The sequence below is a fragment of the Podarcis filfolensis genome (genome assembly GCF_964270895.1).
Source record: "Podarcis filfolensis genome assembly, chromosome: 15".
NCBI classification, from domain to species: Eukaryota; Metazoa; Chordata; class Lepidosauria; order Squamata; family Lacertidae; genus Podarcis; species Podarcis filfolensis.
In genome coordinates this window covers 36,417,914-36,442,411 of record NC_139618.1, presented here as the reverse complement: position 1 = coordinate 36,442,411, position 24,498 = coordinate 36,417,914, and the positions used below count along the sequence as shown (strand labels likewise).

At 44.4% G+C, this 24,498-nt stretch overlaps 1 protein-coding gene across 2 annotated transcripts in view; it reads left to right on the top strand.

The window, feature by feature from the left end:
• UNC5D (unc-5 netrin receptor D) overlaps positions 1 to 24,498 on the top strand; it is a 410,127-nt gene that overhangs the window by 188,062 nt on the left and 197,567 nt on the right. For both annotated transcript variants that reach the window (XM_083588433.1, XM_083588434.1), the window contains exon 2: positions 6,079 to 6,297. In XM_083588433.1, coding sequence (XP_083444559.1) covers positions 6,079 to 6,297 — 219 coding nt within the window. The remainder of the gene's footprint in view (positions 1 to 6,078; positions 6,298 to 24,498) is intronic.

Below are 24,498 nucleotides of genomic sequence, written 5' to 3'. Positions count from 1 at the left end.
TTCTTTTGGATGCCAAATGTCTGGCGGGGCTTCGGTGGCTTCTGATTGGCTGCAGCAAGCTCCTGCAGCCAATCAGAAGCCGCGCCTTGGAAGTCAAACGTTTTGGAAGTCGAACGGACTTCCAGAACAGATTCCGTTTGGCTTCCAAGGTACAAATGTATAACAAGACCATACACATATAAACTAAAATACTACACCCTAACCCCAAAGATGGAGTTTAGGCAATAAATCCAAAATAACATCCAAATAACATAGTATAGATGTGATCACGCTGGTATAGATGCGATCATGTCTCCTTCGATGAAGGTGCCATGGTCTGATCACTATGCTCTGAAAGCCAGGATTGATTTTCCACCCCCACCCTGCTTAGGTGGCGAGCCAATTTGGGCTCGCCCGCAGAGGCTGATGGACCCTGATAGATTCCGTCAGGCCTTGCGGGACCTTGCTCCCTCTGGCGACTCATTGACTGAGCTTGTTGAGGGCTGGAATATCCAGCTCCTAGCAGCCATCGATGAGATCGCACCTAGGCGCCCTCTGCGACCCCGCAGAAACCAGGCTCCCTGGTTTACCGAGGAGCTTCGGAAAATGAAGCGGGACCTCAGACGGCTAGAGCGAATATGGTGGGGTGCCCGTGACGGAGCCTCAAGAACATCTTATAGGGTTTTTATGAAAACCTACAAGATGGCAGTGAAGGCCGCTAAGAAGTCCTACTTTTCGGCCTCCGTTGCCTCCGCTAGCTCTCGCCCGGCGCAATTATTTAGTATAATTAGGTCTTTAACGTCCCTTGAAGGACAGCCAAATTTAAATAACAATTTGACACACAGCTGTGAGGCATTTGCGAGCTTTTTTGCGGAGAAGGTCCTGTTGCTCCGCCATGACCTCCCTGCCAATTTGGATACAATAAAGGAACTGGAGGCCCCTCGACTGTCCTCGGGTCCAGTATTGGAACACTTTGACCGGATATCCCCAGCCGATGTGGACAGACTCCTCCGAGCTGGAAAGCCCACCACCTGTCCTCTTGACCCGTGCCCATCTTGGCTGATTAGACGAGGTGTCCAGACGAGGTGCGGGCCCCCCTGGGTGATATCATCAATTTGTCCCTTGGCACCGGGACACTCTTAAAGAAAACATCATTAGATCCCTTAGATCTATCCAATTACCGCCCGGTTTCGAATCTTCCATTCCTGGGTAAGGTGATTGAGAGAGCGGTTGCTGAACAGCTTGGTAGGTTTCTGGATGAAACATCGGCTCTCGATCCATTCCAGTCCGGCTTCCGTGCTGGTCATGGGACCGAGACGGCTCTGGCCGCCCTAACAGATGATCTCCGCAGGCAGCTGGATCGAGGCGGGTCGGGGTTGCTGATTCTTCTAGACCTGTCAGCAGCCTTCGACATGGTCGATCACAAACTCCTGGACCACCGCCTTGCCGACGTGGGGATCCAGGGCACAGTCCTTCAATGGCTGCGCTTGTTTCTCTCTGGTCGGGGACAGAGGGTGGCACTTGGGGGGGAATTGTCATCGCGCCACTCCTTGGTGTGTGGAGTGCCTCAGGGTACGATTCTCTCCCCGATGCTTTTTAATATCTTTATGCGCCCCCTCGCCCAGCTTGTCCGGAGTTTTGGGCTGGGTTGCCATCAGTATGCTGATGACACCCAACTCTATCTGTTGATAGATGGCCATCCTGACTCGGCCCCAGACACACTGACCAGATGTCTGGAAGCTGTGGCTGGATGGTTACGTGGGAGCCGGTTGAAGTTAAATCCTTTGAAGACAGAGGTCCTCTGGCTGGGACAGAGCGATATGGGATTGAGGGGGCAACTCCCATCTCTTGCGGGGGTGCAATTAGTGCCAGCACCGTCCGTTAAGAGTTTGGGTGTAATCTTCGATACCTCCCTCTCTATGGAGGCACAGATTACAGCTATAACAAAGGCGGCATTTTTTCATCTCCGCCAAGCTAAGCAGTTGGCTCCTTATCTCTCTCGCCCTGACCTAGCCACTGTGATCCACACGACGGTCACCTCCAGACTGGATTATTGTAATTCGCTCTATGTGGGGCTGCCCTTGAGACTGACCCAGAAACTCCAGCGGGTGCAGAATGCCGCGGCGAGACTCCTTATGGGGTCTTCGCTGCGAGATCATATTCATCCGGTACTATACCAGCTGCACTGGCTCCCGGTGGAGTACAGGATCAGGTTTAAGGTGCTGGTTTTAACCTTTAAAGCCCTATACGGCCTAGGACCCTCGTACCTACGGGACCGCCTCTCCTGGTATGTCCCACAGAGAAATTTACGGTCTGCAAATAAAAACATCCTGAAGATCCCAGGCCACAAATTTATTATTTATTATTATTTATTATAGTAAGTCCCTATCCCAGACAACCATTTGTATAGAAGGTGATAAACAGTTTGTGCTCACAGGAAAAAAAATGGTAATGTCCATCTCCAGTTGTCGGTCTGCTTGCAAATGTGATCCCTGTTTTCTGTTTTCTTCAGAGAACAGTCTGAGCTCACAAAAAAGATCTAGATCCTTGTTCACCTTTTATGGCAAGTGGTGCATTACCTTCCTGTTTTTATACTTGGAAATGTGCACATTGCTCTAAAGAACATTTCTAGGCAAGTAAGATATTAGTTTTGTTATGACCAAAAAACCTTTCCTTGCTTGCTCTCAGGTACTTCCCAAGGCATATTTTCTACAATAATACGCTGTTTGGTTTTATAGGGCTGTATAAATGGTAAAAAGCTACCAAATCGCAGTCCATAAAACCTGAAAAATTTAGAATGTAGCACTTTGCTAATGGCATATCCGGCACCTGCTATAACATGGCTAATGCTGTTTATTTCCATAAGAGGGTGTTTAATTCAGTTTTTAAAGAAATCTTTTTTTAATTTAAAATGTGTTTTCCATAGTGCTAAGAATTAACATCATTCAAACTATCTTCTTCTAAAAGAAGGAAACTTGGTTTTTTAAGGGGGAGTTTTTAATTATATTTCCATTTTGTTTAAAATTTGTAAAGTTTTGTTGCTTCTGCTGCTATCAGGGCTTTGAAAAATGACAAACGCTGCATTCCTGTTTCTTTCTAACTCTCTCGCCTCTTCTTTTCATTACTGTCATAAAAAGAATTAGAGGACCTACTACGTGAGCGCATGGGGCATAAAACACAAAACACTTTCTGAAAGGTAATTTCCCAAGAATGCAAACGAAAACAACAGCACACAATATGTTTGATTGTTGGGTCTTGTCATTCATTGCGGCATTACGCTCTTTCCCTGAAGCTACGAATAGCCTCCATCTTGAAAAATGACGGATATAAACATGAAAAGTGCTAATAATTTGCAAGCAGAAATGTTTCAGAGCCCCACTTGAAGCTAAACAATTTTGTCAAACACACACACACAATGTTTTATTTTCTTTATCGTTCAAGGGCTGCTGTGGTGATGTCAACCAGGAAGTGGCTTAATTTAATTCGAGAGGAAATGTGTCGCTCTCCCCAAAATGATACAGATTTGCATAACATTGGCATCTGCTCATTTGTGCATGTATGCAAATTTAGAAACGATAACTGTGATTTAAATAGAGTTACAACACATGCCACCATAGTGGGGAAGGCTGAGGCCAGGTAACCCATGTGTGTTTGGTCTGCTGCCCAGGTGCTGCTAAATGTTGGATGAGCAACTTGATGGTCCCCCTGGCTTTCCCTTCTTAGGGTTTTGTATTTTCATATTGAACTTGTGGGCGAGACAGCCTTTCAGACAGAGGACTCCTTCAGATAAAGGACTGTACTTGGTACAGTGGGGCATATGGCCACACTACACACCAGCGAGTTTGGGAAGAAATTGATAGGCCGATTGTTGCCTGTATATTTTTAAAGATGCACATTACATGGTATCTGTGCTGGTTCCAGATTTATGTCTTTTTTTTCTTTTGTGGCGAGAGGGATGGACCTTTGTCCAGATGCTATTAGCTAGCTCTCCCACCTGCTTCACCTGAGCCACTTCACCTGAGTGGGTGCATTTTCTTCTTGCTACTGTTGCTCTGCCTCTGCTCTCTTACGCACACATACTTTCCACAGAGAGAGCAAGATTGCCGGAACATCCATCATTTTAATCTGCCTAGCGCCTACCAGATTCTGTTTTGGGCCTGCCTTGAGTGCCCCAGACACCACCCAAATGGGATGGATATATATATAACACTAAGCAAATCATATCTGAGCTTCTTTTCAGCTGAAATTCTACTCTGCAATGCTCTTAATGAAATGGCAAATCTACACGGATCATGGTGGTGATGATGTAAAAGATGCTTTAGATAACAAGAAGCCCCTGGGGTTCTGGATGAACTATAATGCCCTGTTGGGCCCTTTCTAATATTCTATGATTAGGTGATTACATTTTTTGTGAATATTCCACCCTTTTTTCACGGGCTATTAAACTGCATAAGTACAAGTCGAAATGTACAACTTTGACATCGCTCAAGGCACCGATGGAAGTAGGGAGTTCTTTTCTCGCATAAAATGTTTTAATGCCTTTTGTTCCTTCTAATGCATGGATTTAATAAAGCCTACAGGGATGTAATATTTACTGTCGGTTGACATGTCATAAATGGGTGAACTGCATCATTTTAACAATACATTAAGGAGTGTGTGAGTGCAATTTAAATCATATGAAATGTCCCTGCAGCTCCATCTTAAAAAATGCATGCACGTGTTTATGTTAAAGCAAAAGTACTTCAGAGACTTTAAGAGAGCATCGACTGCCTTCTTTACCAAAGACTAACTTAATTGTGATCCAGTGGGCAAAATGCAGTGTGACAGTGGCAAAACTGTTTCGTGTGTCTGTCCTGTTCCCATGCAACCAGTGCAGATAAATGCTTCTCTGCTGTTTTTATGAATAAATCTCTGAACTTGTCTTGTCAGTCAAAGTGACCTATGTAGGGCGGGAGAGGCAAAGATCTGGTCCACCTGCTCTAACTTCACCCACTGGCTTACGAAGCAGTTGTTTTGAGTGGTGCTTTCACATTATGTTTGATCATGTTAATTCTAGAAGCGCTAGTGACTTAAATGATAGCTTTAATGGGCCTGGAACAGCAAAATCCCTCAGCAGCTCTCATACCTTCGACACACTTAATTGCATTGACCTATAGTTGTCTGTGGGTTGACTCACCACCTTCGGTTGTTGCATATGTTTAATTAGTTCCTACTTATGTCACACTTGTAGGCTGGATTATGTTCTCCTCAGGCAACTGGACTCTGCTGCAGGCTCATTCTAGCTTTTCATGCAAAGGGTTGTCTCTATTTTCTCCTCTGAAATGTTGGAGCAATTTTTATATGAAGCCTCTGTTCCGTTCTGTAAAATGGGGATACCTGTCAGAGTCTTGGTGGATGTTGATACTATATCAGTGTTTTCCACTTTAGTGAATATTTCACATCAGTAATGATGCATATTTTATTCTTAATATGATAATTCTGTCATGTGCGCAGCAAACTTGCTTTCTTGCATTCCCCTTGGGCTAGAATTTCACTCTCTTCCTTTGTGCTACATGTCTTTAATCTTACTGCACAAATTTGCACCCTTGGATGATTGTAGGTCAGCCTTCCCCAAGCTGGTGCTTTCCAGATGCTTTAGACTACAAGTCCCATCATTCCTGAGCACCGGGTGCGCTGATTAAGGCTGATGGAAGTTCTAGTCCCAAACACCAGGAAGGCACCAGCTTGGGGAAGTCTGCTGCAAATTCTTCTGAGTTGTGAGCACACTCACTGAACTGCCAATTCATAGATGTGCTAGGTGTGCCCCCATTGTCTCAATTCACTAGTTAGTTAGTTAAATCATCATAATAATCATCTTTCCTTTCTTAAATGGAACTGAAAGTACCATGCATGCTTCCTATCCAGTCATGGACCAGATCCATCCTGCTGAGATCTTTTGCTTTCAGATCTTGTCATGTTAACTGTTGCTGCTGGCCAAATGTATCACGAATGTTGTAAACAACAACACCCAGGTCCAAGCATCCTATTTGGGCCATGATCTGATTTGTATTTGACCAGGATTCCTTTATGTGTGACATTTCCTTTCTTTTTCATTTGCAGGCAATGACAATGGCGAAACCCTCCCAGAGTCCATCCCGTCTGCTCCTGGGACACTGCCCCATTTTCTGCAAGAGCCAGACGATGCATATATAATCAAAAGCAACCCTATTGTGTTGCGCTGCCGAGCTGTGCCTGCAATGCAGATCTTCTTCAAGTGCAATGGGGAGTGGGTGCACCAAAATGAGCATGTCTCTGAGGAGAGCATGGACGAAAGTACAGGTAAGGAAGAAATTCCGTGTGGCACTGAATGAATTATCTGCTCCAAACACATTGGTCATTATCCTTGTTCACTTGTATCTCAGGTCTAGGGATGGCTTTCTCCATTTTCCATTCCCCTGCCCCCCAGTCTTTGGCCATATTTGCACTACACATTTAAAGCAGTATTCTGTCGCTTTAAACAGCTTCCCCCCAAAGAATCGTGGGTTTTGTAGTTTGCTAAGGGTGCTGAGAGTTTTTAGTAAATAGTTATTCTCCTCACAAAGTTCCAATTCCTATAGTTCCCTACAAAGAGGGGATGATTGTTAAATTATAGTACCCTGGAAGTTGTGGTTCTGTTAGGTTATCAGTAAGGCTACCAATGGCTCCTCAGTCATGATGGATGTGTAAGACTTTCCCTATCAAATGCAGTATGCCTCTGAATACCTGGTGCTGGGAATCACAGCTATTGCATTCAGGCCTTCCTTTGGGTATCTGTCTGGTCACTGTGAGATCAGGAGGCTGGACTAGTTGGGCCTTTGGCTGGCTCCAGGGGGACTCTTCTGGTGTTCTTACATGAGGGAGTTATAATGCCTGACTTTGGTTAAGATAAAACTCTCTTTTGGCATTCAAAGTGAACGTGTGAAGAGGGGCTTCTGTTTTCAACTGACCACAGTTGTCATTGTCCATGCAAACACACATAGAAGCCCTCTTCAGACCCACCTACTCAAGAAGGGAAGGGAACAATGGTGGCAGAGGTGCCACCTTACGAGAGCGATTTGGAGGGCAATGGAGTACATGTGATGTCCCGACATCGTGCGTGTGATGTCAGGATTTTGGGAGGAGCCGGGGGTGGCTGCATGGCTTCAGTGGCTGGTGGCTCCTTCTCCTTCTCTTCCTGGCTCTGCCACCAGCAGAAGGCTGCTCCAACTCTCCCTCCCCTCCGCAGCAGGTGGAGGAGGCGAAGGAGCCTCTGTGCTACTTGGACATTGGAGGGGCCCGACCCCCAAAACATAAGGGGGAGCCAAAAGGGCTTGACCCCCTTGAGCTGGCACTCCTGCATGATGGGGACATTAAGGGTGGGACCAAGACTCATTCATATGTCCTGCATCCTTATCTCCTCTATGTCACTTGTATACCCAAGTAGGTCTTGTGATAGCTAAATACGTTAAATGTGCAGTGAAAGTGTATTGACTCAGAATCAAGAGTCTTTAGGATTGCGGTCTTAGAGGACTATACTAGATGCTTTGCGACATTTTGCTGGCTTTTTCTTTGAGAATGGCTCGGCATAGCTTGCTGCCCCACGTTGAGTTGGGAACAGTCATGAAATGTTAGGCCAGCAGTTCACAGCACCGTAGTCTGACTCCCTTATTAGTTGTTTGGCAGCTAATGAAGCTAAATGGAAGAACTCTGTTTTGCAATAAAGGCATATCTGCAAAGCGAGAGCTTGTAAGGCTGGGGAGGGTGTTGAGAAATGATCCACAGATTTTATCAGGCTTCGAGCAAATCCTATATCCTTTCTCATTTAGAAACAAACATCTTGATAAGTATTGCAAACCAATTTAACGGTTCTGCTGCCTTGTAATCTCACAGGCCTGTGTTGTTATTACTCCCCCTACACACACACACACACACACACACACACACACCCTTACACCCTTACACCCTTACACTTTCCCAGATTGCTAGGCAACTCTGTGTCTTGGAAATAATAATGTGAATATAATATTATCTTAGAGAAAACACACACACACACACACACACACCCTTGAATAGATAATAGCAAGGAAGAACATGCAATTAAAAATTGTCACATTTTCTAAAACGGTGTAGGAAATAAGTTGACTGACAGATTATGGGGAAGAAAAAATGCATCATTTTCATAGTGTCATCTTCCAATGGATTTTTTTTTTTTTGCAGCTTTAGACTGAAATATATATGTATAAATACATGAGAAAGCCTTCTTACAATTTGCCCCTGTTTTAGGAGTGGCGCATAGCACAAACCGGGCAATTTTACCCAGGGCACCACACATTGGAATAATTCCAATAGTTCGCACACAGCATGACCAAACCATGGTTTTGTGTTGTGTTCACATTGAGGAACCAGCCTGGGTGAAGCCTTAGAATCCCTTTCTTTCTTCTCCTCCTCATTTGCAGCCAGAGGAAGGACCTTGTTTGTGCTTGCTCTTATCCAGATTTCATAACAGTAGTTGTACGATGTTCGTTTAAAATGCACATTAAAGAAGTTGTGGCTCACCTAAAGAAAAAGTATATCTTGAGTAACAGCTGTACTTATTGCAAGCTGATAATGCTGCAAAAAATATTTATGGGTAATAGCTTTATTGTCCTTAACATTCACACACCCCATGGCTATGTCAAGAGGAGTATTTGAATATATAGATAATGCATAAGATAAATATAATTGGTTTCTAGAGGAATCCTTGCATTGAGTACACTGTATTGCATATTCTTGGATTGTATTCTCATGCAAGACATCATTCTGTGGTATCTGTATCAAAAGCAACCGCTGTCCTGGAAGCTGTTGCTAGCAGCAGACTATACTGTCAGATAGTCACAGTATTTCAAACTTTGCTTCTTTAAAGGAAAAACCCTAATAAAATGTAGTTCTTTAATCTCGTTGCTAAGATGAAGCTTTAAAAGACATTTTAGTTTCAATTAATAATTAGCTTTAAGAAATTCTAATAAGACTCTGCTTTTTAATTATCCACATCCAAATTGCCAGTACAGGTATTTCAGCCTGCAGGCATCTAATCATCAGAGAGATGAATCCACTTGTTCTGGCAATTGATGCTGCGTGGTCCCTTTAGTGGCACAGCTTGATGTTCCTTTTATTTATTTATATTGAGACACAGATTGCATAGCCGAAAGGATAAGGGCATCCATCTTTATCAGAGTTGAGTTTCAGAGTCTCCAGGCTACAGAGCCTGAAATTTGCCAGCCCAGCCTTTGAGCTTCCTCCTCAAAGTGGCTTTTACTATGTGAGATCCAACAGGAGACAATATAGTACAGTTGTCAGACTGCTGGGTTTGGCCGGCCTTATTGGTCTAAACCACTGAGCCTCTTGGGCTTGCCGACTGGAAGATCGGTGGTTCGAATCCCTGTGACGGGGTGAGCTCCCATTGTTCTGTCCCAGCTCCTGCCAACCTAGCAGTTCAAAAACACACCAGTGCAGGTAGATAAATAGGTACTGCTGTGGCAGAAAGGTAAACAGCATTTCCGTGTGCTCTGGTGTCCATCATGGTGTTCTGTTGCACCAGAAGCGGTTTAGTCCTGCTGGCCACATGACCCTGAAAGCTGTCTGTGGACAAACACTGGCTCCCTCAGCCTGAAAGCGAGATGAGCGCCACAACCCCAGAGTCGCCTTTGACTGCACTTATCTTTCCAGGGGTCCTTTACCTTTTCCCCTACCTTGCAAGGGACCACTGCAACCTCTCTTGTTCTCTCCTCTCCTCTTTGCTATCCGTGCCTCCCCACATGTCCTCTCTGAGATGTGAGCAGTGGCAACAGAGAGCAGCATTTCCCACTTGCCTTGCACTCTGAATAGGTATGTGGATTGGGAATGGATTGCAGCAGCAAAGACGGTTCTAGGGGAGCACGACTGCACCGGGCGCGGAGCTTCTGGGGTGCTGCAGCAGGCACCACAACTGTGAAGTCCATTGGAAGGTGAAAGGCGGGAGTCGTGCTGGATTTTGCATTACACAGGGTGCCACTGAAATTTGAGACACTGGCAGCAGCAGAAGGTGGACTTGTTCAAGCAGTAGTGAGGCATGCAGTGTGATGAAACTGCCCTCCCAAAACTGACGTCTCTGCTGTTTACCTGGGCAGGGCTGGGACCAAGGCAGGGTCAGAATCATGTGAGTGCACTAAGTCAGGGCAGTGCCATCAATCCAGCAGCCCTGTTGCAAGCATCACAGCACTGTCAGGGTTAGGCTTGGGTTGGCAGGCTCAGATGGAGGGTGGGTAAAACGCTGCTAGCGATAAACGTAATTCCGATTGTGAGGGATTTGCCTCGGCATCTCTGCAGACTCCTTTTAGCATATCCATGATTAAAAGAGAGGTGTGGTGCGGGTGGGAAAGAGGAGCTAATTGCAATAGGAATGAAGTCAGAAACGCAGTGCATGAGTTTGCTTTTGGATAAATCGATAGTCCATGGGCTGCCAGTGTGCTGGTTGGGTGGAGGTGGAGTCAGTCTATGGCACAAGAATAATGAAAGAAAGGAATTTGCAGCTTTGCTGAATTAATTAAAAAGTCAGAGTTCATTTATTACTGCTTTTTTTGTAAATCTGTGTCACTTTGATGATCTCTCTGGATGGAAAACTACACAGTTTCAAAATACTGAAATAAATTACAAAAGAGAGAACTCTGCCCATGCCAGACCTACCTTGCTGACACTTTAGCAGCCCTGTTCTCCATTGTCCCTGCTACCACTAGGGGATGCAAGTCCTGTTTTGCCACTTGAGGCGAAAAGGGAAGAACTGCCTTGCCCTAATGTCACCACCATACCTGATGCCACCAGCACCACTTTTCTACTGCCACCTCCCCTGCTGGCAGAGTAGCAATAACAGCATCAGTGCCAATTTTGGCCAATACCAGCACCATTTCTGTGGAGATGACAAGATGCCTCCTTGAAGGCTTTTGCTGCTTGAGGTAGCTGTTTTAGTCTGCATAATGACTGAGCCAGCTCTGGCCACTGCCCTCTCTTTTCAATTCCTACCCTTGCTTGTGCTCAAATCTTCTGGCTTCCTATTATTAGCTGCTATTCCTACTGCTCGCCAAGCCTTCCCACCTACCCACTTCCTGTGATGACTCTGACATCACAGCAGTTCAGCCAATGGATAAGTGCAGTTACCAGGAACCCATTATTTCACCTGTGGCTCTTACATCCCTGAGAACCAGTGCAGTGCAGCAGATAGAATGTTTGACTAGGACCTGGGAGGGCAGAGTTTGAATCCCCTCTCAGCTATGAAGCTCACTGGGTGATTTTGAGACCAGTCACTGGCCACCAAACCTACCTCGCAAAGTTATTGTAACGATAACATGATGTGGGCATGGGGGGGGGGGAGAACCATGAGACCACCTTGAGCTTCTTGGGGAAAATAATAAGAAAATAACATTTAAAAGCAAAATAATAAAAGAACATAAAAATGACAGGCAGCAAACATTTGCTTCAGGTTTTGTCCATGTATATTTTATATGACCTTTTAAAATCCTTCAAAGCTTAATTATATGCTTGTGAAAATGGTAAGTACCCTAGAATAGGTCTGCCCATAAAGAGATTCATTTGTTAGTACAGTGGTACCTCAGGTTACATACGCTTCAGCTTACATACGCTTCAGGTAACAGACTCTGCTAACCCAGAAATAGTACCTCGGGTTAAGAACTTTGCTTCAGGATGAGAACAGAAATCATGCTCCGGCGGTGCAGCAGCAGGAGGAGGCCCCATTAGCTAAAGTGGTGCTTCAGGTTAAGAACAGTTTCAGGTTAAGAACGGACCTCCGGAACGAATTAAGTACTTAACCCGAGGTCCCACTGTAGTGCTGTGAGTTTGGAGGGCTGTAGGTTGTTTGCCTAAGTCCCTTCTAATGCTTGGATCCAGTAGAGAATCAATTGCTGGAACAACCATAGGAGTTTCTTGGTAATGACCCCCTAACTATGGGAGACACATGACTCTCTTGGGGTGTTAATGCTGTGAGCCCCTCCCTCCATTGTACTCAGGTTGTATATACAGTATATGTAAATAAGCCAAATATCATAAAGACACCATGGTCTCTGCTGTCCCTATTCTGAGGAAACCGAAACCTTGGTAAGCACCTGGAATCTGTGAAGTCTCACACTGTTCAGAGATTGGGATAGTGCGCAAGGGGTATGTAGATTAAATCAGTTTTCCACAACCTGGTGCCCAGTCATAGTCCCTGAGCATTGGACATTATTGCCAGGTCTGTAGTCCAAAAAACATTTGGAGGACACCTAGTTGAAGAAGCCTGGATTAAATTAAAATGCCATTAATATCGACGTCCGGAACAAATATTTGAGACACACCTGGTGTGGTGGCCAAGGGATAATGAATCAAGATGTTTCTGGTTGAAATACCGGCCAGGCCATGGTATAGAGGAACAATAATGCTGGCCTACCCTACGGGTCGTATGTTTTGGATATTCGAAAGAATAAAGACATGTTCTAAATGGTTATAACAATAAATGCTACATCTCCAAAGTGCTATCAGGAAGAAGTGGGGAAGAATCTCTTGGGGTGCCTCTACTTCCATATGTACCAGGATGTTTGGTTCCTTCTCATGGCATACCAGAGGGAGAGAGCCTGACGCTTGCTGTGTCTCATTCTCATCATGCTAAACAATGGTTTGGCATGATGTCAGAACGTGACCGATTAATGGTAGCTTGCTTTGTCTGTTGCTCGATGGTGCTTGAGGGCACAAGTCGTCCTTTGTTATGAACCGAACGCTTCTAGGATGCAGATAAAGCTAGTTAAGAGTTTAAAATAAATTGAGAAAAAGGAAAGCCTCCCCCCCTTCAATTTTAACATTTTTGAGAGCATGCTTCAAATTGGCTCTAAAGTACTCCCAACTCCTGTTTTCCCAGTAGGATGAGACCTGCTATGAGTAACTAAAGTTTTCATGTCTGATAAATAAAAAGATTACAGCAATAACTGCTGTCAGCATTTTTCTCATTTAAACAAATAAAGCTGACAAATGATGAAGTTTGGTGCTTGCTCCGTTATGTTTAGCACATACCAAGCAATTATTCATCCTCTGCCAGCATTAGTCTGTCTGCTGCTAAACCACCCAGCAGTGCAGAAAGCTTATTAGCATAGCAATACCAGAGGCAAAACTCCCCATATTCTTTGAGGCTGTGCTGGATGACAAAGGATGATGCTTATAATTTGCACAATAATTTAAAGGGATGGGCTACCACTGTGAATTGGAATTACATAAGGTATCGGGGAACAATGTTGGTTTTCATTTATAATGCATTGGTTCTTACTCGAGTTGATTAGAGGTTCTTGCCATGTAATTTCTATTATTATCGTTCCCGTCGAGGCAGGGGAGATCTGTAGTTTAAGGAAACAGCAAAATATTTCCCCTCTCAGCAAGGAGGTCTCCCTCCCTAACTGTGCCTGGTGTGCCTGTCTTATTTGTTAAATTTGCACCCCACCCTCTGATGGAGACACATGAGGTTGTTCCATGTCACAAGTGGGGAAGCTGAATACGGCCCTCAAGGCCTTGTTTTCTGGCCCTTGGGACTCATCCTCCTCAGCCACACTCTCATTTCCCCAGACCAAGCCCCTCACTGCCCTTACTTCACATTCTGCTTTAGTGATTTTGCCCTTGGATTGTGGTAATGACTCTTGCTTCCCTGGATAGAAGATACAGAGCTCTCTCTCTCTCTCTCTCTCTCTCTCTCTCTCTCTCTCTCTCTCTCTCTCTCTCCAAATTAGCTGACTGTACAAAGGTGAAACATGTTCCCCACAACTGCATCTTGCAGTCTGTTGGAGTTTGGCCTGTGGAAAATCGAGGGCTTCAAATCCCCACTCAGCCATGAATCTTATAGACTGAACCTTTAAGAATGTTGCACACATACACGTTTTTAAGTGTGTGTGTGTGTGTGTGTCTGTGTGTGTGTGTTTTATTGGCATGGTCTGCTAGATTTTGGTCTCTTGGTTTCTGGTGTGCATTGAATGTGTACTTATTCAGGTGTCTGGTGGAGAAAATCTCAGCATATTTTCAAAATGTTTTCAAAAACCCTTTTGCTTTTAGAATATCAATGGGGCATTTTTACTTCTAAAACAAGAAGAACACAGTGGCCCAGTTTGATTGTAATGCTGAACACAGTTTAGCCCTCTGGAGGCCAGTGTCAAGGAGCCTAAATGAAGCATCCCCTTCCTCACAGCCAAGAGGAGGACTTTTGCAGAGTTTAATTTCACTTTTAAATAAATTTGTCTTAGAGTTATGTTCAAACCGAAAACATTCAGCAACCAAGGTGCGGATTCCGATTGGCTGCAGGAGCCTCCTGCACTCAGTTGGAAATCACATGAGCCGCGTCGGATGCTCAGCTTCCAGAGAACATTCACAAACTGGAACACTCACTTCCGGTGTTCGGGAGCCAAAATGTTCAAGTCGCAAGGCATTTGGGATCCAAGGTACAACTGTCTCTTGATCCCCCTTCAAAGTCTAGAAACCTCTCTTGGAGGATTACAGAAGGAAGTGGGGGCAGGGAGCAAATTAGCTAAACTCTGGACTGGTTTGGACTTTTTAATGATTTTTATTTCAAATGGCGAACTGTGTGTGACTGATTTTCCAATTAGAAATGCCTGGTTAGTCCACCTCATGAACTGCTGCTCAGAATGAGATTTTTAAAAGCAAAGGATGATCTTCATGCATGGACCACAAATTATTAAGTCCCTACCTGGATACTTTTTAATCAATGAGCTTCATCTCAGTCTTTCTTCAGGCATTCAAAATAATTCATAAGGGCCCCAGGGAGGGGTGCAAAATGCTGACCCCTCCCACAGTGTTTGTGTGCCTCAGGCACCCTCAGCTTTCCTACATTGGGAATGTCTGGTGAGGCCTTTTCCTGTCTGAACATGCTTAGAAGCTCCTTTCAGTCTTTCCAACTCAACATATTAAGGTCATGGTGGAGCAGATATTTTCCCCCTCCTATTTGAGCCTCATGCATTATTTTTGAATGCTGAATGAGATCAAATCCATTGTGTTTGCAGAATTTAGCCAGTCAGCTGGGTTTGGAAGCTCTCACACAGGCATTCTGAGAGGGGTGGCTGTTCCTTTTGTTTACTCCTAAGCACCGGATAATACCCAAGTTCTTGTATTAAGAAAGGAGTGTGTGTGTTTAATTTGTCTGTTCTTTCCAACCACTCATTAATTTGATAAATTGATTCCCTCCCCTTGGTCACCATCACCTCTCCCCAAAATTCCTATATTAGTTAGCCTTCCTTCATAAGCAAGTTCTCCAAGGCCTTGATATTCTAGCTGTCTTTCTGTACCCTTTTCAGTTCAGTAATGCTATTTTTGAGATAGAGTTACCAGAACTGTACATGTAATCACACCAAAGGTTCTTATATCCCTTAGATTATTTTCTGTACTGTTGAGATCTTTGTAATTTATATTGATGGCATTATGACAGCTGGCAAATAATAGCAAACATACTGGCCACGGTGCTTTAGCATGACAGAAATGAGTGGTAACAAGCCTTAGGCTCTTTCACCTCTTCCCCATTCCTCCTCCAGTAAGGCTGCAAGAAAAAAAAAAATGATGGCTTTTGATTAGCTGGGACGCGGGTGGCGCTGTGGGTAAAACCTCAGCGCCTAGGACTTGCCAATCGCATGGTCGGCGGTTCGAATCCCCGCGGCGGGTGCGCTCCTGTCTTTCAGTCCCAGTGCCTGCCAACCTAGCAGTTCAAAAGCACCCCCAGGTGCAAGTAGATAAATAGGGACCGCTTACCAGCGGGAAGGTAAACGGCGTTCCGTGTGCTGTGCTGGCTCGCCAGATACAGCTTGTCACGCTGGCCACGTGACCCAGAAGTGTCTGCGGACAGCGCTGGCTCCCGGCCTATAGAGTGAGATGAGCGCACAACCCTAGAGTCTGGCAAGACTGGCCCGTACGGGCAGGGGTACCTTTACCTTTACCTTTACCTTTGATTAGCTGCAGTTTAGTGTGTTGTTAGTTCCTAAAGTGTTTAGTTAGATCCTAAACTGTGGACAACGTCAACAATGTTTTGTTGTCAGCATCATAACCCACATCTTGAAGCTGGCTTGTTTCAAATAAACCCTGTTTAACCTTGTGGGTTTGGACCTCATAGCAAGCTACAGTTAATCTAAACCAGAAGTAAAAGCTTCTGAACCAAGCTCAAGGCTTGCTGTGGCTCATTCTCAGCACAATAAGCCATGGACATCAAGCCTACAGTCTTTCAGATGTTGCTGGACTACAGCTTCCATCTTCCCCAGACATTGGTCAGATTGGTCGCAGCTGATGATGCTGTAGTTCAGCCACATCTGCAGGACCACCAGTTATCCCATCCCTGCACTAAATTAAGGTTTGGCATGGTGTCCAAATGTGGACATTTTCTATGTTGTGGCTACATACTGTATGCCACCATAAGCTCCTTGGAGGAAAGATAGGCAGTAAATATAATTAAATGACGATATATAGTGATCATGATGGATTTCTGGATATTTTAGGTGCAGAAGCAATGTGTTCTTGAGCACCACTTGATTGGGGGCAAGCACAGAGGTGGGTCTATTTATTGCATTCATGTCCTGCTTTTGGACTTTCCAGAAGCACTTGATTTACCACTGTGGAAAATACAATGGTGGGCCAGATGGATTTCTGCACTAATTCAGCAGGGTTTTTCCTATGGCATGTGTCTCAACTAAGTATGTGAGCTCCAAGGTGTCTGAATCTCACAACACAACACAACACAACACAACACAACACAACACAACACAGGCAGTATATGAACTGGAACTGAAAGTTCCAAAATACTGATGAACCTTGGTATTAATGTACCAACAAGTGTCATTTGCAGTCTAGCAGTGGCAGGTGGGAGAGACAGTCACCATCTTGAGTGTTCGTGTGTGGCTGGCTGGTTGCATTCATTGCAACCATACTGGAAGTTGTGAAATGGACAGAGGGACCTGGGGAGCCAATTGGCATCCAGGCTAGGCTCCCTGAGGGGCAGGGCATCAGAGCAGGCCTGACAGAGAAGTGCGCTCATCAAGTCTTCCCCTGGGAGAGAGAGAGAAAGGGAGGCCTGTCTCAAACACTCAGTCTCAATCTAGGTTTCTCACCCATTCTTTTCTGTTTACTTGGACTGTTACTTTTTTACAGGGACATGGTGGTCATCCATTAACATTGCTATGGGCCACGGGTGGATTGGCTTGGTCTTGTGGGGTTTCACCTACCTCATAGCAATCAGGAGGGAGGGGTCCACCAGAAGCGGTTCACGCCATAGAGGACTCCAATGTGGGCCACCACCCCATCTGTCAGCTTAGAGCATATCAACCAGAAAGCAGGTTGGTTGTTAAAAAGAGCGTGGAATGTATAAGAGCTTTGGAATGACGCAGTTAAAAATGCCGTTGCCATATTGGGAAGTTCTGTCGGAGGTCTTGAGTCTGGGAGGAGAAAGAGAGAAATAGAGCTGTTTATATATTGTGGGTGAAACTCCTCAGAGGCACTTAAGAGCGACAGTTTTGCGAGATTAATGATGGAAAGAGCGATGTTATCTATGAAGGTGATGATATATGGAAACCATCTCAATTTGAGGATTGGAAGAACGGAAAAATTCACACAGGATTATTATTGGTGTTTATTGGCTTAAGGAGACTATCAGAAGAGATCATAAAGAAAAAAGAGAAAATATATGAACAAGATGTGATGTGGAAACGGCAAGATAAGACTGGATAGAATTATGAACTCTGTTTGGACTGATTTGGATTGATTTGGACATTAACGCAGTAGCAAGAAGATGATCAGAATCCCCCTTCGGATCTTGAAATATGGGTCCCCCCAACAAAATTTAAAATTCAGCTTTGTAATTCAGAATTTATGTGATGTGATTTAATTTGATTTGATTGGCCGGTTAATAAAAATTATTTAAAAAAAACAAAAAATAGAAAGCAGGTTGGCTGATCAATGTATCCACACCAATGCCAATGCTAAACCTATTCTTCTATAATCTATATAGATCAGGAAACAAAGGTCTCAACTACCTTGTCTTGATTTTGCTGTCCTTGGATGGTAAAGCAGATAGAATGCTGGGTTTGCCAAAAAATTCACTTAACATCCTTGAGCAAGATATGTGTCAGCTTTAGAAGAGGCTTTTCCAGCTACAGAATTATAGGGTGGGGGGACTGGAGATGTGTTCCCCTTTAACAATTCTAGTAGTTGCATCTGTGACATTTCCTCACCTTTTCATCCACTACGGATCTTTCTCCCCTCTGCACCTCTGTTGCTCACTGAAGGAATGGGTTAACTCCTGAATGCCTCTTGATGCTTGCGATTAAGTGGGTGCTGATTTATAGAGAATCTAGGTTTACAATGCTGAAAATCAATAGTCACCAAGTGCAAATCAGATTTATTTATAGAAGCAGATGCTAAAAAGCCCAGAGAGTTTCATCTTGCATCCAGATCTTGGACAAGACTGGGGGTTGGGAGTATGAATCCAAAAGAACAACCGTGGTTCAGTTGCATGTATTTCAGAGCCGCCTGCCCACCAACCTGTCCCCCTAGTTCATTTCATCTCCTACAAAGGTCTTACAGGCTAGCACAGATCTGCACTGGTTAGAACTGAGAACAGTGGAGCCCTGAGGGCTTTCAAGAAAGTAGATTTGAGCCCTACTCCCATAAGAAGAATCAGATCAAAGTTCTGTTCAGTCCAATATCCTGCTCCAAATGGTAGGTAGCCAGTTGCTTATAGGAAGTCCACAAGCACCACATCCCTATTGTGTGCTCCCAGAAAATAATGGTAAGAGGCTATGGAATGCTTTCTCCAGTAAAATCCACCAGGTGCAAACTTTAACATTATTTTAGATTAAGACATCTTCTCCTAGACTTCTGAGGAATTATTATAATTCTAGAATCCTAGAACTGTAGAGTTGGAAGGGACCTCAAGGGTCATCTACTCCAACCCCCTGCAGTACAGGAACCACAGCTGACAGATGAAGGAGAGTCCCCCACCTTCTGAGGTTGTCCATTCCATTGTTGAGAAGCTCTTACCACCAGAAAATTCTTCATAATGTCTGGTTGTAATTCCCTTTTTTGGAATTAGAATCCATTGGTTTGGGTCCTACACTCTAGAGCAGCAGAAAACAAGTTTGCTCCTTCTTACATGTGACAACCCTTCAAATATTTGAAGATGACTGCCATAGCACCTCTCAGTCTTTTCTTCTCCAGGCTAAACTTATCCAAAGCTTGGTTTCCAGACCCTTTATCATCTTGGTCACTCTCCTCTGCACACATCCCAGCTGCTCAGTATCCTTCGTAAACTCTCTGTGTGTCTGCATTTTGGGGATATTGTTTTATTATTAAACTTGGTGGTTGGTTGGTTTTTAATTGTGCATTTAAGTCACTGAGAGAAGTTTTGTATTACACAAATAATAAATTGAATTATTCATCATCTCTCTGAACCAGGAACCATAGACAGACCTATCTTGTGACAGAACATTCCCATATGTTTACTTGGCACTGTGTGAAGAAGTACTTTGTTTTGCTTGTCCTATATCGACTGCCCATCAGTTTCACTGGATGACCCCGAGTTGTAGTCTAATGAGAGGAGCAAAACCAATTGTCTCTATCCATTTTCTCTTTACCACACTTAATATTGCTTCCCAGATACTGGGCAAAAGTGTAGATGCAGCTTGCTTCAACCAGTCCATAGGTTTAAGAATGTGAGAAAAGCCTGTCGGATCAGGCCAAATGCCCATCTGGTCCAGCATCCTGTTCTCACAGTGGCCAACCAGATGTCACAAGCAGGACCTGAGCACAGCAGCACTCTCCTCAGTTCTGATTTACACCAGCTGTTTAGTTTGAGGCTTACAGTGCCCAACAGCAGAAGTACAACACAGCCATCAAGGTTAGCAACCATTCTCCAAGAATTTGTCTAATCCCTTTATGAAGTCATCCAAGCTGGTGGTCATCACTAGCTTCTGTGGGAGTAAATTCCATAGTTTAACGATGTGCTGTATGAATAATTGCTTTCTTTGTCTGAATGTTTCAACATTCAGCTTCATTAGATGTCCCTGAGATCTGGTGTTATGAGAGAGGAAGGAGAGCTTTTCTCTGTCAGCTTTCTTCACACCATCCATAATTGTATATGCCTCTGTTATGTCTCATCTTACTCACCTTTTCTCCAAATCAGTTTGGAATGTAATTTTAGGGTTAGTCTACAAATTGTACTCACCTCATATAACAGGTGAGGTGAACTCATGGGTCCAAGGCAAGATCCATCACAGTAAGTGTGATGGCCTGGGACTCGGGCTCGGACTCGGAACCAGAGGAGTCTCAGTCCGCACCGGATCCTCTGCCTCAGGCAGCATCTGAACCTAGTCTGGGTCCTGATTCTGAAGAGCCCCAGTCTGCACAGGTTCCCCTGCAACAAGCACCAGCTGGGCCGAGTCAGGGGCCTGAGCCTGCCCTGGCTCCAGATGCGGGGATTATTTTGTTGCCTTCAGCTGGGCAATCACTTACAGCTGCTCCGCTACCGGTTGGGTCAGGAGAGGCTGAGGTGGCCTCTGGGTCTAGTAATCCACCAACATCTCCCGAGCTGCAGAGACTTAGGTCTGAGAGAAGGAGAGACCTGAGTACTTGTAGGAGGAGTGCTTGCCTTCAGGTGAGAAAGGGAGGTGAGTCACCAGGGGATCAGGATCGGCTGTTACCCCAACAGAGATAAAAGGTTGTCAGACCCCACCCCAGGTTGCAGGAGAAACATTGTTGCTTGCTGGAACCTGCCTGTGTGCCTGACCTAGCCTGGTTTCCTGCCTTGACCCTGTTGGACTGACTCTTCACAGAACCCTTGGATTTGGGACCAGACCTGGAGCGTGTTGCTTGTGTTTACCCCTGGGCCAAGCACAGTAAGCTGTAGAAAGTGGCCCACCATCCCTAAGAGCTGAACCTCACAATCTCAGCTCTGCACTGAGATTAGGATAGAAAATGTGCTCCCTTCTCTTTAGAGAGCAGACTCAGCTCTTCATCACCTAATAACAGTGCTGTAGCACTCTCAAAAGAGGGGTTTTATCTCTTGATCCCAGGGGTGAGATGAAGGCCTCTGCCAGCTCTTTAGAGGTGGGTAAAAGGCAGTACCATGGCTCAAAGGTGGGAATGATGTGCTCAAAGGAAGCAACAACCCATTGACTGTCCTTTCTCTTACAGCAGCTAATGAAAGGAATAAGCTTTCTGGGTTTGATGCTCTCTTTGTATGGCATGGCTGGTCTTCCATTTATCTCGCTTCCACTTCTCATTTGCCTTGGAGCTCATTTATATAACATCCTCAGAGGACACAACAATGTCCACTGCCCCCAAAGGGGCTTTGTGTTCATTATAATTATAATTAAAAGGAAGAATTTGCCCACAGCTTGTTAGCTTCCCCCTTAATGTTCAAGAAGGATTTGTCTCACCCCTGAGCATCGGTAGTGTGGGTTGTTGCCATGCAGATGTCCTCAGACCCTATATGCCATGCATGGGAAGGTGACCTAAGAAGAAGAGTGCCATTTTTAACAAATTAATGAAAATTAATGAAATGTGCTTATTTATTTTGGTGTGTGTAGGTATCTTATACTTGAAAGGTCTCTTAATTTGAAAATAACAAATTATTAACTCTGGGAATGGTGAAGAACAGAAATGATATTTTTAAGAACTGATGAGGGGCATCTCCAACTATCAGTATTTTGTGGGATGGATTCAAGCGCACACCAGGAAATGTAGATTTTCCCAATTAAAGCATATTAAAATTCCCTGTTGTCCTAGTTCAACTGATATACTTTTAAAAGGAAACATATTCTTTTGTGGTTATGAAACTGACAGGAAACATTTTGGGGAAAAGGTGGCATGAACAGATGATTAAAAGGAAGATTCGCAAACATGCCACAAGCAAACCAAGATGAATATTCATGGTTCTGTGGCCTTCGTGCCAACATGCTCAAATGCTCACAATCGAACCTCCATATAAGCTTCATGTAAGCAAATCAGGATGAATGCTCATTAAAAAGGTCACCTGCAGGAGCCCTGGTAGATCCTCATCTCCTTCCGGGGGTATTGAAATGGAAACATTCTCTGTGATGGCATCAAATATAGGCAATGTAGTGGTGCATAGTAGTGAAATAGTTCTCATTAGTTGTTCTAAGACAGGGGTGGTTAACCTCTGGTCCTTCATATCTTTGCTGGACTACAACTCCCATCATCCTTCACCATTGGCTACTCTAATTGGTCAGATGGGAGTTGAAGTCCAACAACATCTGTCTGTCCACAGGTTAGTCACCTGTGCTGTAAGGACAAGATGCATTGATTTCTCCATTAAGGATGAAAGCCTGATTCCCTCCCCACCCTGCTTTAGCTTATTTTTCCACATTTGTATCCACTTATAGCCCAATTTTAAGTATGTTTACTGATAATATTGTTGCAGGGGAGCAGACAGCTTTGCTTCGGTGAACCTGGCAGGCTTACGTGATGGTGGAGACAGCAGCAGCACTTTAATCTTTGCCAGGTGGCTAGGAAACAACATTTAAATTTCCCACAATACCTGAGTGCCCAGGGCATTGTGGGAAACAAAAGCGGCAGCTTCCAGTTTCAGCCACACAGTGCTGTTTAGTTCTTTGGGTTGAGCAGAGGGAGGGAAGATCAAAGTGGCAGGGGAGGGTGTCAGTAATTGACTTTGCCAAGATGCTGTGACTCCAGTAGTGTGCTGTACAGTGGTACCTCTGGTTACGTACTTAATTCATTCCGGAGGTCCATTCTTAACCTGAAGCACCATTTTAGCTAATGGGGCCTCCCGCTGCTGCCACACCGCTGCCGCATGATTTTTGTTCTCATCCTGAAGCAAAGTTCTTAACCCAAGGTACTATTTCTGGGTTAGCGGAGTCTGTAACCTGAAGCGTATGTAACCTGAATCATATGTAACCCAAGGTACCACTGTACAGTGGTACCTCTGATTGCGAACGGGATCCGTTCCACGTCATTTTGTGTGTCTGCACATGCGCAAGCGGCGAAACCTAGAAGTAACCCTTTCCGGTACTTCCGGGTCACCTCAGGATGCAATGTAACATGAGGTATGACTGTACTATGATGTTGGGCTTGACTAAGGCACAAAGTCCACTGTGAAGTTTATTATGTTTCCATGCTAACTGGGTTTTATGTGAGGTGTAGTCCACACTGTCTGGCGGGCACTAGGGTTGCTATAGGGAAGGGAACACATTTTTCATCCTGAAGGACACATTCCTTCATAGACTATCTTCCAGGGGCCACACATCAATGGTGGGCAGTTTTGGAGGCAACAGTAGCCTGAGGAACAGGTGTGACTCTTACGTTGTATGGTAGGCTACATACCTGCCATGCAAATCTCTCTTTCTCTCCCCCCCCTCTCTCTCTCCCCCTCCCTCCCTCCCTCCGTCCCCCTCCCCCCCTCTCAATATCTGTTGACTGTCTCCAGCCTTGTTATATATCTGCCCAAGTGTTTCTGTTCTGGGGATTTTTGAAAGCTTTTCTGAGATATTTAATCAAGGCATTAGCTAGTGATGCTGGAAGATTTAAATTTGGATTCTGGAGAGAAGTCCATTGTATTGATATCTGTGAAGTGACAGGCATTTAAGATTTTGAGCCCTTGACAAGCCTGGTCTCTGTATCTCTCAGTACTTTCCTGTTGGAAGCCACCGTCGCGTTTTGTTTAGCTTGAGGTTGTCATTTCTCACAAGGTTTGCTTTACATCTGAGATGTCTAGCAGTTCATATTGAGCAAAGTTTCCCCGAATTAATTTGCAAAGTCCCCGACATCATGATCAAACACCAGTTTCTGCAAGGCTTATAAATGTCCAAGATCTGAGCTTTATAGATGAAAGAAAGGCTCTTTGGAAGCAAATGAGCCTTCAAAGAGGTGGAAATGTGTTACAAAGTGCAGGGCTAGTTACTTTGCCAAAGTAGTTGGGAACTGCTTTGCAGATGTCTAGCAAATTTAATTGGACTACTCAATTACCGGTAATGTTAATTAGGAGATGATTAGGATTTGCATACCTTCCAACATTTAACTGATAAAAATAGGGACAGGCTTGTAACCTGCTTACATCTCATATCAATAAGTACTAGCTAGATCACATTGTGTTTTGCTGGAAGTTTAACACAGCTAATTCCCCCCCTTCCCCGTCTTAAATTCATTTATCCACGGTTCTACATCAGTCTGTGATTTCTATTTTGTTGTTTTTAAAAGTCACCAAGAACATTTGAAAGCAGACACGTTTTCCTTAATATAATGCAAGTTTGTATGTTCTTTTCACTCATTTCTATATTTTTATGCTTTCTCCTAATATAAGCATATTTGTGTACATTTTCTGGTTGGGGAAGTTGGAATTTTGAAGGCCAATTGTGCTTTGTTTTGTGTATTGTCTGTGGAAGTGCAGAGTAGGTAGGTTCCTATTAAAATGTGAACTGCCCCCCCAAATCAGTGAATTGTATCCAATGCTAGTCCTACTTT